Here is an 18,066-nt window from a genome sequence, read left to right as displayed (position 1 = left end):
ACTTGAAGTCCGAGATGATCTTCAACCGCATGACGCCCTTCAACACTTGAAGTCGTTAGTAGAGCGCAGATGACATTTCATCTGGATACAGGGGATGAAGCGGTCCTTCATCTCCACAGTTTAAAATCCTTCATCTCAAATAAGGCCATATTTGATCTTCTTTGAGATGAAGGACGCGCGACGCTCCCTTTGCCCCTCTCTCTCCTTGCACCCCCCTCTCTCTCGCGTCCTCATTTTCCTTTTTTTCTTCCTCTCTCCCACACTCCCTCTCTCGTCTCCCTGAGCCCCCGACGTCACTGCTGCCTCTCTTCCCTCGGATTCTCGTCTCTTGCCTCCGTCTCTCAGTCTTCTCTGGGACTCACCCTCTCTCTCTCGCACCCCCTCTCTTGTCTCTGTGCCTCCCTCTCTTCTCTCGAACTCGCTCTCTATTTTTCTCTCTCGCTTCTCTCTCTCTCTTATCCCTCTCGACCTCCCTTTCTTCTCTCTCTTCTCCCTTTCAACATCTCACTCCCTTCTCCCTCTTGTTATTCTCTTTTCCCCCAAAATATTCGATTTCTTGCGATTTCCCCTATTTCGGTTTCAATTTTCTTCGATTTTGACATTTGGGCTTCGATTTCTTAATTTATACTTCAATTATGCATCAATTTCCCCATTCGGCATCGATTTCACCCTTCGGCTTCGGTTTTTCCCAAATTTCAAAAGGTATGACTAAACCCTAATTTTTTTTCCATTAAATTAGTGTTTTATTTGACCATCCGACCATCATTGGGGTGAAATGGTCTTAGTGTACAATGATGGTCGGATGGGTATTTGCCTTTTGTTTTTGTTCTAGTGAAATTTTTGTGTGCACGAAGCTTTTTTATGTGTCCTTTTTGTACTGTAGAGAAACTTACTTAATGTCCAGGTGATAATTTTTATGCAATTCAATTTTCATAGGCACCAAAAGAATCAAATTACTTTTTCATATTATAGAAGTCATCTATTTATCAATACTGAGAAACTGAAAAAAGGGTATGAATTGTTGTACACTTCTTACTCATAATACAAGTGAAATAACCGAGCAGCAGTTGGACGGGCAAGGAACCATCTTGAATGGGAGACATATATGTAGAAATAGGAACTGATTTTGTGAGTGCATGTTCTTATACTTCCCTCTCATGATTGATTCCCTACTACAATTTACAAAAGGATCTGAAGAACCTGAACTACTTTGTTTTGAAGAGAAGCTCCAGAAGGAGAGATGAGATCATTACCTGTGTATATAGGTCCTATTCTTATTTGAACTTTCAGATTGGACTTCTCTGGTTCCCACTGTAATTGTAGCCATTAATTTATCTTAGAATATGGAGGGGCATTAAGTAGTTTATTTGGAGGAAAGTTGTTGTGGATGCATGCTTAGTGAAATTGCTCATTGTTTTTATTAAGTTTATAAGTGTGAGAGGAAGAGGTCGGATGGCAAGGCTGGAAGGAGTGAGAATGTTATATAGAAGCTATGTAGTTTTTTTCATTTTATGGGATATATTTGATGTCATTTCATTATTTATGTGGTTATGGTGTATATATATTACCTATTGTGGTCTCCCTATAAACATCTATAAATTGTTGATCCAAAGTTGGTAGGAGTGAGAATGACATTCTTTATGGGGTTTTTGGTGTATATTTGTTACCTGCTTTGGTCTCCCTATAAACATTCTACGAGTTATTGGCCTAAAGCTGGTAGGAGTGAGAATGGTGTATAGAAGCTATATAATTTCTCATTTTGTGTAATATTTTTTTTTTCATATTATTTTTTATGTTGTTCCTATTATACACCGGTTGTTTATGTAACCTTCATAGAAATTGAAAGAGGAAGAGGCTAAGAGGTGGGGGGATGTTAGGTTAAGGAGGAATTGTGGTTAGGAATGGAGAAGATGAAAAATGTAATTTAGTTAGTTAGGGCAAAGGCATTATACCTATGGAATCAGGGTTTAGGTGTTAATGGATGCAAAAAGCAAACTATTTAGTTGGAAAATGGTTATGGTCCAGACCAATACAACTCTCCATTCAGGGTAAATAGTGAAGTCAACTAGATTGGGCAAGTCAATAGATAATATTAAAATCTGAATCTCATAATGGTATTACTGAGCTAAATTTAAGGTTCACCGCTAGTTTTAACATAAATGATGAATGTTCTCTCCCAAAACCCCTTCAGAGGTACGTTTGAAGATGAAGATGATGATTCGGGTGGTGAGCTCGGTGTAGAAGGTGATGTGGTCCAAGGTGCAATGGATGATACAGACAGCGACAAAGATGATGGTCTTGAAGATGAGGGTAGCTAAGTAATAAGCTTTCAGAGGCAGTGTGCATTAGAATTCACAAGAGCCTCACAATTTCGAAATGCCATATCGACTTCCATGTGGAACGATAAATGATGGTCGTATGTTATTACTTTTGAACATGTGTCGTTCATATGTACTAAACTTGTAACTTGATGATTTTAATATTAAAGGCACAAACTCGTTATTTGAATAATTTTTCTTTTAGGTTATTAATAAAGTATATATATTTATTTATTATTTTTGTTCAATTTTATTACTATATTAAACTTTATATTTATTGTTCCAGGAAATAAAATATAATTAAAGTATGCCTTTGATTAATTAATTAATTAATTTTAATTTTGTGAAAATATATTAGTAATTAATACCATGTAAAGAATCTATCTTATGTTATTAATATAATATTTTTTATTTACTTTATTATATTAATGATTTAATAGTGGTAATTAAAATATTGTTAACTCAAACATTTGGTTTAATTAACTTATTTTTACAATTAATAAAATCAATAATTTTAAATTTCGAAGATGAAGATGAAGATAAAGATAAACTTGTCCACACTAACACCATCTTCGAATATATATTTGTCCACATTAACACCCATTTCGGAGATAAAAATCATGTAGATGTATAAGATGAAGATAAAGATAAAGATGAAGATCAAATTTTTAATTTGTGGATTAACCAACGTTTAGTGTCAGCTATTATTATGTCGACTAGCATCATATCAAATATTTGACGGCTGGGCCTAAGAAAATTCGTAAATATTATCGAATAAATATATATATAAAAAAAAAACTGCGCGGCTTCGCGTTTGCACCGAGCTACCATGCTCGGCCCGTCTTGAAGCCAACGCCAGCACACCGATCTAAAAGCAGAGCGCTGCTCTACCTCCGCTGCAGTTTCACGATTATCGCTTTACGCCGGAGCTGCAACAAAAACTGTAAGTGAGTTCTTTCGTGTTTCGTCTCCAGAAACTGAGATCTATTATTTCGGAGAATAAATTAAATCTTTTGATGCGTTTTTCTCAAAATTACCTTTTATCGAGCATTTCTTTATTAGCATGATCAACAAGAAATTCCTTCTCCGTCCTTTCAGGCCTGAAATGAAATTGTGAATTATCAATCTTCTTGCAAAGTGTTATACCGAACCCTAGACTTTAGATCGTTGGAGATCTTAGATCTGAGGCGCATGGCGTGCCTTGCCCTTTCCCTTCAACCTGCTAACGGATCCGATATCCTCCTCCAAACACGGGAATGGTTCCCCCCTGCCCGTGCCCTTGCTGCTCTCTCCTCTTTCCGCCAGACGCGCCTCGCTTTTTCGCCAGGAAAGCAGCACGCGGCCTTCGCCTCCGAAGATGCAGACGCGTCCCTGGGTGATGATCCACTGGCTGCCTCCAGCGGCCAGCTCCTTGTTGGTGTTGACCGGCAGTACCGTATTGTTTACCGTCTTGTTAATGCCATCTACGTCCTCGGTATCACTACTATTCATCATAATGTATTTGACTGCATTACAACGGTCAATCAGGCCGTTTCCGTTCTGGTGGCGGCTTGCCGAGGTGTTGATGTGACACCGGAAAAGCTACATCGTAAGTATGCCGAAGTTTACATGGCTCTTGACGTGGTTCTCCGTGGAGTGGGCTCCATCCGTCTTGCTACCATACTTTCCTGCATCCATGGTGATGGAATTGCAAAGATGCTGCACTCTGCAGTTGAAGCTGAGAATCGTGTGCGTGGGGCTGATACATGGCCCAATGTGGAGGCCGCTACCATCACCCACCAAGCTAATGTGGAACTCTATTCCAATGCCCTGTTTGAATTACCGCCTGAAACTTTAGCTGCTGGAGATGAGGTGGTTGCAACCCTTGTCCCTGGGGCTGTTCCTGATCAACCAGATCAGCAGACACAAAAGACTGAAGAATCCACTGAAGAGAATGATCCCTTTGCTGCAAGCGATGCCCTCAACAAGCCAGAAACACTTGTTGGAGGGTTCAAAAAGAACAAGGAAGCAGGGTCTAATTCTGATATTACTAGTGCTCTTGCTGGTCTTGAAGTGACAACATTACCTCCCCCAGCTGCTACGCAATCGACATTTATTGGTGTGGAAGGATTTGAAGGTGATTATGGTGGAATAGAATATGGCAAGGAGGCTTCTCTCTCAGAAGCATTTGAAGGGTTTGATGATGCATTTGGAGGTGGTCTGGATGCCTCTGAATTTGTAGGTCCAACAAAATCTATGAAGCCCCTGCTGGGACTAGGTGGGCTTGAAGAACTGCAGTCTGGGCAGAGTGTCAAAACAGAGACAACTACAGCAGGAGCAGGTGCACCTCTCCAAAATCTTTTGCTAATTAAGAAGACTGAAATGAAAGGTCCGGAGTTGTACTTCTCTGAAGAAATCAGTGCAGAATTCCGTGAATCTTTGCTTGCTAGAGTGGGTCTACAGGGTGTCCTCTATTTAAAAACAGTGCCGCCTCCAAAGGATTCTACTGCAAAAGAGACAGAATTTTCCTTCCAAATTGATGGAACAGCTGGGATAAAACGTTGTGTTATGCAAAGTTCTGATGTAAGCAGCATTGGAAATGGGATATTCCATGTCCGAGCCCCATACAATGAAGAGCCAATTCCCCTCCTCAAGTATAGCTTGCAACCTCGGTTTACACCGATTCCCTTGCGGGTGCGTCTAATTACCCGTTGTAGTGGGACTCTTCTCTCTGTGATGATTCAATATGCTTCTAATCCCGGGTTATTGGCCCCATTAACTGATGTAAGGTTTGTCCTGAAGCTACCAGTGGATCCTACACTGTTAAACGTGTCGCCTAAAGCTCTTTTGAATAGGTCAGAGAAGGAATTGTGTTGGCATGTTGAAGATGTTCCTCTGAAAGGACCACCGGGTTGCTTGAGAGCACGAATGCCTGTTGATTTTGATGATCCAAATTTTGATAAAGAATTTGAAGTTGTATGCTTCGTGAAATTTTTGGGGCAAGGAGCTAATACGTTCTCTGGGGTGTCTCTACGGCCGATTTCTGATGATAAGGCAGATTTTTATCAGGTTTATCATAAGTATGTAAGTGGAACATACATGTGTTGTTGACCTGTATGCTTTGTGGCCTTTTTTGCCTTGACATTTTTGTAATTCTTATTAGTGTGATTGCCAATGTGCTGGAGTGCTTTACTACATTTTTTAAAGTTTAGTTGGGAACTTTTATTTTGTTGTTACATTGAAGATTTTTCTTTCCTGTCATGAGGTAACTCTCCCTTCTTGTCAAATATTCTTTCTTCTGCTCTACGTGTTGCCTGTGTATCTTTTAGCTATGTTCAAGTCATTCAAAAAATGAAAGAAACAAAAAAAAAGAGAGAAAATTATACTGTGACGGTCTTAGGATTTTGTGTACTCAGAAGGTTCGAAGTGGTTGTTGCTGCCAGATCAATGCTGTAAAACGAACTTGCTCAACCCCAAGGTTGGGATATCATTGCCTTATTTTAAATGTTGTGATACCATTATCTTCAATGGCAAGGCAATGTTTCCAAGTATTTCTTACTGAAAAGTAAATGAGTGTGGATTATTTATTTATTTATTGTTAATATTATTTTTGGGTGGGAGCAATATGTACAAATGCTGAGAGTTTGAACACTTTATGCTGGGCTTTTTTTTTTTTTGTTGAAGACAAGTTAGTCTGGAAATCTCATCTGCAGCATGTCTTGAATGGTGGGGGACCAAGTTCAGGTTATACTGCCAAAATAGATCAAATACTTGACATAACAACATTTGATTAATTGTGCAATTATTTACTTACACTTCATTTTTTTACACTATTTCAGGAAGACCAAAACCTAAATGACTGCAGTTTTTGCACAAAATATGAACATCTTCTCTACATGCATAGATATCTCTATGAATATGAGCATCTTCTCTACATGCATAGATATCTCTCTGATGTAGTATAATTATACCTGTCTGTTCTTGGAGAGTAAATGCAGAGTTTGTTAATCTGTTTGTTGTTTCAATTTCTTATGAGGCAGACATTTCATTATAACCTTTAGAATGGAATTCTAGCTAATAACATCAGTAGATGGTGGGCATGCCAAAAACTCTTTATGTTTTCTGTTCAAGGTTAGGTCATTAAACTTCCTTCTAAGGTTGAACAGGTCACAAAACAGAAAAGTGAAGGTGAGAATAAACCATCTCAATAGATTCACTGGTTAGTCAATCATATGTAAAGCCCACACTAGATGGAGCCCCTAATTTGTAGCAGTTGGGGGTAATTTTTTGTTCATTTCATAGTGTGAAATTCCTTGTCCCTGCTGAATAACATACTTTTAAACTTGTGCCTCATGTTTCATTATTGCAAAACTCAAATTTCTCCAGTCTCATGCCGTTGTTTAATAGCTGGAAACAGGAACTTGGAGTTGTTAGTGTGGAACTTGAGTCCTTTTCTTTTCCATTACTTTCTGGTTGTGTTGTTATGCTTTCATGTCTTTTTCTCTACCCTCAAATTGTTGTGTTAGATTTCCTTAGTTGTGGCACCAGGACCCGCCAATGGATGTTTTTCATTTAATTGCAGATTGATGCTTGTGGTTTCCGTTCACTTTAATGTTGCATTTATTTGTTCTGCTTAATTAGTCATATGTAGCTTGGTTAGTAATGTGCAATGGGACAACTTAAGTTGCTCTGATTATTCTTTTAGAGTTCTTGATTTTCTCTTGGTTTTGCTTGTTAAATTATTTAGTTCATCTGAGCTTTAATATAAAAACATTTTCTCTGTGGTGACTGAATCAGTGGTGGCATGCAACATGTCATTCCTTTTGCTCCATTGTATTTCTAGAAATTATAGTGGGCATTTGATACTGAACTAAGAACTCCTGCATCATGTTTATTTTTATAAATCTTTCTAAAAAAAGTTTATTTTTTATATGCAACCTGTTAAAACAATGACATATGTTGGGTAATTTCATTTTTCTGCACTTGTACTTAATTTTGAAAAATTACATGAGAATTTTGCTGTTGAGAGCTTTGGACAAGAGGATAATTGTTATGGAGATACTAATGACGTCTGTCCTTATGAATTTGAGGAAAGATTGTTTGAGCTCCTCTAAGCTTGATATCAAGATCACATTGAAGCGCTGAAGTTTGCTCTGGAACAAGCACAGAGAAAATTTTCTGAGAAAGAAATGAGTCTCTGGCTAGAAAGAGAGTTTGCACAAGCTTTCCTGGAGAAGTGTGAGGTGACAAATTTCTTAAGTGTGAAGTAATATCTTTGCAGATGCTGGCATGCCCGGTGAAAATTTGAATTCTAATTGGGTTGTTCTCTCTTCTCATGTACTTTACTGGTTGCTTTTCGCTCCAATTTTTCCTTTTTTTCAATCTGATTTTCTGTGTCTTGTTTTATGCTTGTCAATACTTTCCAGCCTTTCCTACTAGCAGTGGAAACAAAAAAGTTTTCGGAATTTCTCAGCTGCCGACTACCATGGTGCATCCCACTGCACAGATGGATCAATCTTGTTTTTAGTTTTTGTCAGGGAGATATGACAAAAACCCACTGCACAGATGGATCAATCTTGTTTTTAGTTTTTGTCAGGGAGATATGACAAAAACTAAGGTCTTTTGTCATATCTCCCTCCCTGACAAAGGACCTTAGTCTTAGTTTTTGTCATATCTCCCTCCCTGACAAAGGACCTTAGTTTTTGTCTAGTTACTGAAGATGTTTAATTTATTTTTTTTGAAAAAGCAAGGTAGAGCTTTTGTAGTGAGAAAGAGAGGGGCTTCAAACAACATCTCTCTCAAAAGCGAGTTACATGAGAAACTTGGTACATAAAAAGATAAATAAAAGGAGATTACAATTAATGCAAGAATGATCAAGGCTCTAGGAGTGCAGCGGCAGTAGTGTTGGCGGACCATGGGGTGTTGTGGTGCATTGAAACAAAGATTTTGTGCCCTATCCATAATCTTCTAAATAAGTTGAATGAATGAATTATGGAGGTTAGTCTCCGTATTAAATTAGCTCATGACAGTATTCAGAGAAAAGTTATACTCAGCAACAATGTGGATTCTAGGCAACAAAGCTTGAATTTCAGCGTCAAGGACATTACTAATACCAAGAAGACCAAGGTAAGAGAATTTAGCTGCCAAATGTTTTTGAAGATTCCACCAAAGCCAGCTTATTCTGGGCAGCCATCATTTTTTTTTATTTCCCCGTTTAGCATGGAAGTCCGTAAGGTGATTGGCGGATCTAGAAGTGTGAACCAACCTAAATGCAATTAAGGGAGGAAGATATTCTATATATATCAAGGAAGGCATCCAAGTGTGACAATGTCGTTGGTTAGGGGGGGTAGGGTTGGGATCTCCTTCAATGATAAGTGGACATGAGAGTTAGTCTCGAAAGATTTTGAGGCCCTGAAGTAGCCCAACAAGTTCAGGGGAGGTGAAGTTAGATATGCTCAAAGGATCATCGAAGGAGAGGAGGAGGTTGCCATTATCGTCATGAATTACTTTGCTAAATCCTGCAGGCCTAGGGCAGCCAAAAACACTGTTATTTAAATTAAGATTGAAGTGACCAGGAAGGGAGGGGACCACATTATAATTTTTGGAGGGCGGGAGGGGTATGTTTGAAACGAATATGGATACAATATCACTAGCATACTTTACAACTTGTTATTCGTTTAACAAGACATAAATCAAATTGTGCAAGGATACAAATCCCTACCTTTTCTATCTGTACTTGTCTTAAAACTATTTTTATTTGAGTAACACATGAAAGAAACATTAAAATTAGACAAAAGAATGCCAAAGATGAAGTGTATTACAGTTGGGAAATACAAAAACACACAAACACATGTAGATAACACATTTCTTCAAAAGGTTGTAACGGCTCACATTGTCCAATGGTGTTTGCAGATTTACTTTTAGTAGAATACCCCAAAGACATGCATTATTTCATTTTATCTGGATCCATCCCATCTTCATTATCTGAAATATTAAACTAAGTGAACAATTTGCAAGGAATACCAAAAAAATGGGTACAACAGTAGAAGTATCTACAATTGAGAGTAGAGCCAAACCTTCAACAAGTAGCATTCTACTTTTGTTTCTCTTATTCTAAAACATATCTCTGTTCACAAAGTAAACTCCATTGCAGACCTCATCAAAAGAGTTGTCCAATAATTCTACAAAGGTTGTGAGAGAAGAGCGCCAACATATTTGTTTAACAACTTTATTCAACCAGATTAGCAATATTAAACCTTGTGGAGTCAACTTTCTTCTCGGAATAACAAGATAAATTATCTAACAACCCCCTGATGGCTCTGATCTTGTTTTTTTAATATTTTTATAATCTTTTAATAGTCAAATGAGAAAGGATGATGGTGTTTATCATGTATAATTATTTTTTAAATAATGTTCAACTAATTAAAAAAATTAACACAAATAGTTTTAAACTATTAATCTTATTTATTTTTCTATATTTACATTTACAAAATTTTCATGTGTTCACTTTATTAAAACAAGAATTAGTGCTATTAACATTGACATCATTGTTACCATATAGTAACATATTATTACATTTAATAGTATAACCTCAAGAAATATTAAAAGATAATTCATCCTTTGTCTTCATCTATGGCTTGACTTTTTATTTTTTTATCACAAACTAGATTGTTCTCAAGGTCTCTTATAATACTTTTTCTTTATAAAAAGTTTGACACTGCAAGAAGTTTTATGTAAATTCTTATGAAAACGTTACAGTTATAGTAGTAAAAGTGAAATTGTTATTGTGTATCAATCTTAAACATTTTAGTATGCTGTTTTCATAGAAAAATTATAAGATAATTAGTAATAAATGTAAGTTTTTTAGCCTCTTCATCATCAAACATCCTTAGGTTTTTAGAAAACCTGTGTACAAAAAATGAACATTGATACAAATAATGTCATTTGTTCTACGCTATTCTTATTGCTTCTTTTTTACTATTTGAATATCAAATAGTAAAAAAAAAAATTGAATACTTGAAAGTACTAAAATTAAAAGGGGGAAATTTGGGCAATTTATAGAAATTGGGACATAGAAGAGTAGAGCTGCAATCTAGAGAGAAAGGAAACTTGTGAATTTGAGATGGTGGAAATTATTGCTTATAACATGCCGGAAGTTGAAGCTTATATCTAATATATTTTTTTGAACTATATCACACTTGGACTTTATTCTTTTTTTTAAACGTAAAAAGGATGATTTTACATGAACTTAAAATTTAAAAGTAAAAGTCCTTCGCTAACCACCTCCCTCACCCGTTCAACTTTCTTATTTTAGATTATTTTCCTTGTTTTGTTCATTTCCCCCTTCTCGTCAGGAGTTTTTTTAATAGAAACCTTCTTTATTGTTATCATGAAAAAAATATACAAGTGTGAGGAAACAGGTTCATAATTTTCTCACCTCATCAAGTTTCTGCTCTAATTCATAGATCTGTTTATTCGTAAATAAAAGGAAGATTAGGTACAACTCCTAGTTGTGGATAATGTAATTATACAAAATTGACAAGGGTTACACTTACCCGTGCCTCCAATCGTTCATTTTTCTTTTTTAATTCAAAATTGCCTAGTGCCAATTGCAACAGACCCTGACTTGACCTATTAAGATACAATTCTTTTCCACAGTGGGAAGGGGTTGCCTTCTCTATTTTAGAATAGTGATATTTATCACTCTCATTCCCCGAGGAAAATGGTGAAGGATGTGATTTTTTTCCACATCTAGTTGTCATCTTTCCATTTTCAACACCATTAGATAACTGGCCATTTACATGTTTCAAATTACTTGCTTCGAAAGACATTGTTAGTGTCAGGACGAGGAGCATCAGGGTAGGACCCTGTTATCATATACGTGGGAAGAAAAGAGTCAAATAAATGTCAAATGCAACTGTAGAATTTCAGCAGCTTCATGTTTAGAATGCACATTCAACTTGGTGATCATTACCTTGCTTCTTCTGTTGTTGAGGTGCATTGCCAACTTTCTAAGGTTATTACGCCTTAATGTAATGAAAACAATACCATTATGGGCTATAACTTTTCTTTGAATGTTAGAAACATACACCCTATTATGCTAGGATTTGAAAAGAAAAGAAAGATAACCAACCAGTAAGTCTTTTGCATTTGAATCAATCGCATCTCTAGTCTCTAAAGCACAATAATGCACTCAAAACCTTGTTTGTCATGAGCCAGTTCAACAAAAGTTAGCCTCTAAGACACCTATAGAAAAATAATATTAACAGTTAACAATTGCTCAGTCCATTATTTAATCACAAAGAAAACAAATGTGGTCGATGAATCATTAAGAACTCCACCTATCCAATACATACCAAAAGACCGAAATACTCCCATCGTTATCAGCCGACATCCACGACGACCCATCACCCCCTCCGGGATTCAAACTCGCAACAACGATATAACTTTGATACCAAATGTTAAGCATCTAGCCAATACATACCAAAAAATCGATCTGTTAGGTAGCGAAAAACCAAGTACTTAACCCAAGATCATAACACTAAAAATGGCAAACCAAATGGAGGACAATACAAATCAAGACAACACAAAAAGAACGGACGAAGTAGGTAAATTGCTTCCAATTAATCTAAAAATTAGAATAAAAAACTTAATCAGTTGATTCTTGTGATAAACGCTGAATCCTTGGACATCAATATGTTATTTGGCATTTTTCACAAATCCAATTGTCACAATAGCAACCATTTGAAGGATTTTAAAAAATATTGAAATTTGTGACTAAGTCTACATCCAAATTAACTAAAATAACTAAAACATGCAAAAATAACATAATAATTAAATATTCGTATAAAAATGCACAACCACTAAATAGATAAAAGTTTATAAGTCTGAAAATAATTTATATCATACTTTAAAGAAAAAAATTAATATATATTATCTTACAATGTTTGACCCGGAAAGTTTGTCTTATAGTAATTTTTTTTAATTATAAATGTCAAATAAACAAAAAAAAAGTGAAATAATTTAGTGTTAAGATTAAAAAACTAAAATATGGACTCCAATCCATATACATAGAATAGATAAAGATAACTGAAAATATATGTAATACCTATAATTTAAATTAATGAAAATATTTAATAATTATAAAATTGCTAATGATATTATCCCATTTTTATTGCTAGTAGGATATAAATGTTATAACTACTCTAAAGAATAGTATAAGAAATTTTACATGAGTTTCATTGCAATCTTGTAAAGAATTAATAAAATTTCACAATGTTCCAAACAACTTAAGTATAAACTTACAAGATATAGTTAGCATAACTCATTTTTTTGTAAAAATCTGTAAAATAGTTATTGATATTTATGCATATTAGTTTTTAAAATTTAAATTGAACTTTAAAATACTTTGAGAAAATTATTTTTACTTATATTGAAATGTTATCATATATCATTGAAATAAAAAGTAACATAATGATTTTTTATATTAAAAATTAAGAATAAAATCCTGATTTAAAAAAATATGATTAATAATTAAAAAATATAGAGAAAGTAGGATTGTGGTCCAACTAAAATTAAATATTAAGTAGTCTAAGTTCATTTATTACTATTTACATAAATCGAAGTAATAAAAAACATAAATTATTATATTAAATCAAGTGCCATTCGTAGTATATGCACTTTGTTATGATTATCATACTAGTGATATAGGACATAATCTTCACCGTGTCAATGTGAGAATGTCGGAAACATTGAAAAGAACGATAAAATTTTACAACTTAAAAAGAGTCATTGAACGTTGAATCTAAATACTGTGTGTATTCTTCTTAGGCCATGTTAGTGCCCTTTGTAAGTAAAATGTATTTCACTTATACTGGGTAAAAGGAGCCAAAAGCTGTTAGTGCCCAACGCAGGGGAAAAGTAAAATACAACTGTATTTCACTTTCCCCCGCTTTAGGTATAATGGGAGGGAAAGTGAATTCAGAGGGGTGGAGCTCTGAATTCACTTTCTCCCTCAATTATATCGGGCTCTCGGGCTGGGGCTGTCAGGAGGGCTCGAGGGTTTCAGAAAAAAAAAATCTCTCTTGCGACCAATTTTCGGCAATTTCAATCACTCTTTGTGCGACCTGTATCCGACGCTCGATTTTCTTCTCTCCCTGTCCCCAACGACCTTTGTTCTGGACTTAAATAAGTGATAATGGAGAGAATCACAGTTAAGAGTGGCACAACATTACCTATCTCGGCTAGAAATGATGTATTATACGAATAGCTATTACGTATAAGAGGTAAAACTATGAAATTTTCAATAATCCATTCCTTGATTATCATTAATAAATTAAAATATCCAAAGTTACAGAACAAGGGGCAAATATGGGCTTTCCATCCATTTGTTTGCCTGAGGAGCAGTGTAGTAATAGATGAACAGATGGCGTTTCACTGATCTGAGATTCTTATGTTCGTTTATTTCGAGGAATGTTGGAGGAAGATAAACCTCCAGCGGGAATGGCGGGGTTTCTTTCTTATATGGTAAGGTCTCCACTCTGAACACCTCTCTCAGTGATTAGTTTTTTTTTTTTTTTTTTTTATTTCAAGGAGTTTCATTTTAAGGGTTTTTACCTTTTTGGCTCCGGGCTTGTTTTTCGTAAATTACACTTCCATTAGTGTATGTGAAGAATTGGGATTTTAAGAATTTCTTCGTATCTTCTAGCTTCTACGTTCTGATTTTTTTTGCAAGAATTTTCATTTATTTTTTTCTTTGTGGAGGGGTACTGACGAGTGGCGACATTGATTTGGAACTAGAGCTGGCAAGGCTCCAGCTTTGGATTTTATGTTTACGTTTTCCGTTCTCCTTATTTACTATTCGGATCAGGAACTGGGATTTTTTTCTCTTCTTTGCTAGCTTGTCTGGTGCACGATGGAATGCCACCCTCCTTATTTTTTCCTTGATGTTTTCTGGTTTTTCGTCTAATCATTATCGTCATCATTGTCATTATTTTGTGTTGTTTGGCTTTATGTAGTAAGATATTGAGCGTAATGCTATCTTCAACATCATTATGTACTTGTTTTCTTCTGTTGTGGGTTTGGTTTTACCAGCTCTATGATGTCTGAAGATTAGTCACCAGCTTCATCTCTCTTCTTGAAAATTTGCAGGAAACAACGTCTTCAGTATCCTGACTTAGTCATTACGTACTAACTCTGTCCTTTGAAAATTTGTAGCGATCAGAAAGATGGATTATGAGGTAGAAAGACATCGCGGTCTATGATTCTTTCATAATTTTCTGAAAAGTTCTATCCAGTTGAAGCTCAAGATGTTGAATGAAGAGCCTGTCTGACAATTTCTGTTGTGGGAGTTATAAACTTTTCTTTGTGAGCTGATCCAAGTTCAGTTTGTCATGTAAAAGTTGGTTTCCTGGCTTAGATGTGAAGAGGAGAACACAACGGGGATGGACTGGATTAAAGTAGAAGCTCTCAAATATAAAGAAGCTGCTGAGCAGAAGATTAGAAGTAAGGATTATGTGGGTGCCCGGGATATGATGCACAAAGCAATACAGCATTTCCCAGATCTAGAAAATGCTTCTCAAATCTTATCTGTTTGTAATATTCTGTGTGCCTCTGAAATGGTGCTTCCAGGCTGTGGACTAGACTGGTATTGGGTTCTCCAGCTTCCCCAAACTGCTAGTAATGATATTATAAGAGGTAAGCATCAAAAGCTCTCCTCCATCTTAGAAGCTGTGAAGAACAAATTTCCTGGCACTGAAACTGCACTAGGATACATCACAGATGCATCTTTTGTTCTTCTTGATCAAGTGAAGCGATTGGAATTTGATTTAAAGAGAAATGCAGGTAGAAATGGTCTTGCTCATTTGAATTCAGAGGCGCAGAGGGTTGGAGAAATAATGGTAGAAGAGATGCTTTCTACTAGTAATAATACACATACTCTAACATTAGGCAAAAGACCTATTGATGGTACTGATAGAAGCAATGAGACGAGTGTGCTCTCTGAGTTACCCTTACAGATATCTAGAGACTTTATTATGGATGAGCGAGTAGATGATATTAGCAGATTAGCAGGGTCTGGTTTATTACCTGAACCCAATGACAAAGGGGATAAAACCACAACCCAAGAAGTAACCACCCAAAAAAAGCCTAAAAGAATTGGACATAAACCAAAAGAAAGTGAAGGAGCCCAAATATGTCATATTGTTTCAGATGTGGGTCCCCCTTTGCTTCCAAAGCCTGTGACCTCCAAGGCTGTGAATCCAGACTTTTATAATTTTGAAAATAACAGAAAGACAAATATGTTTGTTGTAGGTCAAGTTTGGGCTGCTTATGATAAAGATAGATTGCCTCGTCGGTATGCTCAAATTGGTAAAGTTATTCCTTTACCATTTAAAGTGTGTGTGACTTGGTTGAACCCAGATCTCCTGTCTCCAAGTGAAAAGAAATGGTTTGATGCAGGCTTGCCTGTTTCTTCCGGGCCCTTTTTTCTGGAAGGGAGTAACATGGCAATGGCGCCTTGCAACCATATGGTCTTTTCTCATGTTGTGTCATATGGTTCAGGAAAAGAACTGTTAGAAATTTACCCCAAAAAGGGGGATATTTGGGCAATATATAGAAATTGGGACATAGAAGAATGGAGCTGCAACCCAGAGAGAAAGGAAGCCTGTGAATTTGAGATGGTGGAAATCCTTTCGAGTTACTCAAAGGCTGCAGGTGTAAAAGTTGCATACTTGGAGAAAGTAGAGGGTTTTAAAAGGGTTTATCACAGGTACACTAACAAGGAGAGTGAAGTATGTTTCCAAATTCCTAGGAAAAAGCTTTACATGTTTTCTCATAGTGTTCCTGCAGTTAGATATACTGGCCCACCTATGAATGGAGTAGTGGAGGGGATGTGGGAATTGGATCCGCTATCTGTGCCTGAGAATGTAGTTGCCGAAAATATTTCTCTTGCAGCCTCTGCTTCACGAGAGATGGTCCATCATGTTAATGAAAGTAATTGCATTGATCGAAGCAACCCATCTCTGGCTCCTCTAACAACCACTGCAATTGTTGATAATGGATCAGACTTGGATATCCAGTACTACAAACGTAAATGGTCTGCAAAGAACTTCTCTGAAGATCAAATATGGGCCATATCTGATGGTTCAGATGAGATGCCTCGGTTGTATGTCAAAGTAAACAATGTGAGTGCGCCAAGTAAGGTCTCCGTAACATATCTGGAACCTCATCCCATGCATGATGACGAAATTCAGTGGGTAGAAGAAAATTTACCTTTTGTGTGTGGAATATTTAGAGCCAGTAGGGTAACGGTAGATTTGGAAATGCCAAAATTCTCTCACCTAATGAAATGTGAGAGAAGTGTAAAGAAATCTTTCTACAAAATTTATCCAAAAGAAGGTGAAATATGGGCAGTATACCGTAAGTGGCAGAGGAACTGGAAGCTTTCAGATCATAAAAATTCTGAAATCCAGGTTGTTGAAATCCTTTCAGACTTTGTTGAGGAAGTTGGTGTGAGAATCTCAAGTTTGGTTCAGGTGAATGGCTGTGTGACATTCTTTCAGAGGCAATTGTATGAGGGTTTTCAACTGTCTAGGACGATTCCTAAAACAGAGATGCTTAGTTTTTCTCACCGCATTCCTGCTTATAACGTACCGGGAGTTGAAGCTTATGGGATCCCCAAAAGTTCCTGGCACCTTGAAGCTGATTCACTGCCACTTCATTTTTATAAGAAGAGTTTTAAAGAATCAGTTATGTAGAGCTTAGCAGATATCCAAAATCTCAGCATACCCAAAAAATAAGCTGTTATCCTAACATACAGCTCGTATTGTGTAAATAAGTTTCTTTTTCGAGTTAATTGACTGTTAACAATATGTTGTTGGGTGTAAATCTCTGTATATTTTTTATATATGTAGGTAAACATCAGTCACTAAAGAAGGTGATTTTGTTGTCACCCAATCTCCTGTAGCAAGTGGACCTCATTGGACAGCAGGGAATATGATGCAGGCCATACTCCCAAACTTGTCATGTATGTGGAGTTTCCTTAATGACAGCACGGAGATGGAGACTAGGAATTTTCTTATCTCATTTACTTGGTCATTGCAGCAAGTAGGGGCTTGGCACCTCCAGCATCAAAAGCTCCTTTGCTATTTCGTAATACAGGAGAAGCATTGGGCTCTTTCAAAAACTAAATTAAAAAAATTGTTTGGTTTTCACATTTGCAACTTTAAATTTCAGAAAGGTTTTAGAAAAAAACATCATTTTATGAAATGAAGAAATTATAATAGCAATAGAACGAATATGAACTTCCAATACACCTTTGCCCTGCTGTGGCATTGCGTTTGCTGGGTTGTCTGACTCAGATCGAGTACGGCACAAAATCCAATCCGGGTTGCGTAGTTGGGTCCAGTCTGATCCATTTAACAGACTATAAAACTGGTCAGGGAGTTGTAGGTGAGGCATTGAATCGAACCTGGACTCGCCAAGATCAAACCTCCAAAGTAGAGCTTGGTTTGATTACTTGCCAATCGACTCAAAATTACCAGGTTTTACTAAAATGCTATTATTTAAATCGAAGAGCGAAGAGACTTTACCCTTTGGCTGGGGAACTCAATGTAGTTGGTAAGCTTGTAAGCTTCTTCCTCTTCTTTTCGATTTTTTTCTTCATCTTTTTTTATTCTTCTATTTTTTCCCCTTCTATGGGATGATGGAAGAGAGGGGCAGTCCCAATCACAGTAAAGAGAGGGGGAGGGGGCACCTCCTTCCCTCCGTT

General features: G+C 36.5%; 2 protein-coding genes across 3 annotated transcripts; both read left to right on the top strand.

Moving 5' to 3' along the window:
- The first annotated feature begins 3,143 nt into the window (after positions 1-3,143).
- Positions 3,144-5,676, top strand: LOC137963434 (uncharacterized). Of its 2 annotated transcripts, none has more exons than XM_068810559.1 (2): positions 3,144-3,261; positions 3,417-5,676. In XM_068810559.1, exon 2 carries the CDS (start codon positions 3,510-3,512, stop codon positions 5,406-5,408), a length of 1,899 nt encoding a protein of 632 aa, XP_068666660.1. In that variant the 5' UTR covers positions 3,144-3,261; positions 3,417-3,509; the 3' UTR covers positions 5,409-5,676. The 2 variants fall into 2 exon arrangements, with proteins under 2 accessions (XP_068666660.1, XP_068666665.1); XM_068810564.1 differs by having other exon boundaries at positions 3,255-3,265.
- Positions 5,677-13,771: 8,095 nt separating this feature from the next.
- LOC137963424 (uncharacterized) lies at positions 13,772-17,263 on the top strand. The gene is made up of 2 exons (XM_068810547.1): positions 13,772-13,823; positions 14,514-17,263. Exon 2 carries the CDS (start codon positions 14,741-14,743, stop codon positions 17,051-17,053), a length of 2,313 nt encoding a protein of 770 aa, XP_068666648.1. The 5' UTR covers positions 13,772-13,823; positions 14,514-14,740; the 3' UTR covers positions 17,054-17,263.
- Positions 17,264-18,066: the final 803 nt, after the last annotated feature.

The sequence above is a fragment of the Aristolochia californica genome, unplaced genomic scaffold (assembly GCF_029961685.1).
Source record: "Aristolochia californica isolate CCGP_79_NKW_82.1479 unplaced genomic scaffold, dmAriCali1.0.hap1 SCAF_1, whole genome shotgun sequence".
NCBI classification, from domain to species: Eukaryota; Viridiplantae; Streptophyta; class Magnoliopsida; order Piperales; family Aristolochiaceae; genus Aristolochia; species Aristolochia californica.
This window is presented reverse-complemented; position numbering and strand designations above follow the sequence as displayed.

What these genes read in the sequence shown, in the direction of transcription:
- LOC137963434 (XM_068810559.1), top strand. Translation starts at nt 3,510, where the DNA reads ATGGCGTGCCTTGCCCTTTCCCTTCAACCTGCTAACGGATCCGATATC.
- LOC137963424 (XM_068810547.1), top strand. Translation starts at nt 14,741, where the DNA reads ATGGACTGGATTAAAGTAGAAGCTCTCAAATATAAAGAAGCTGCTGAG.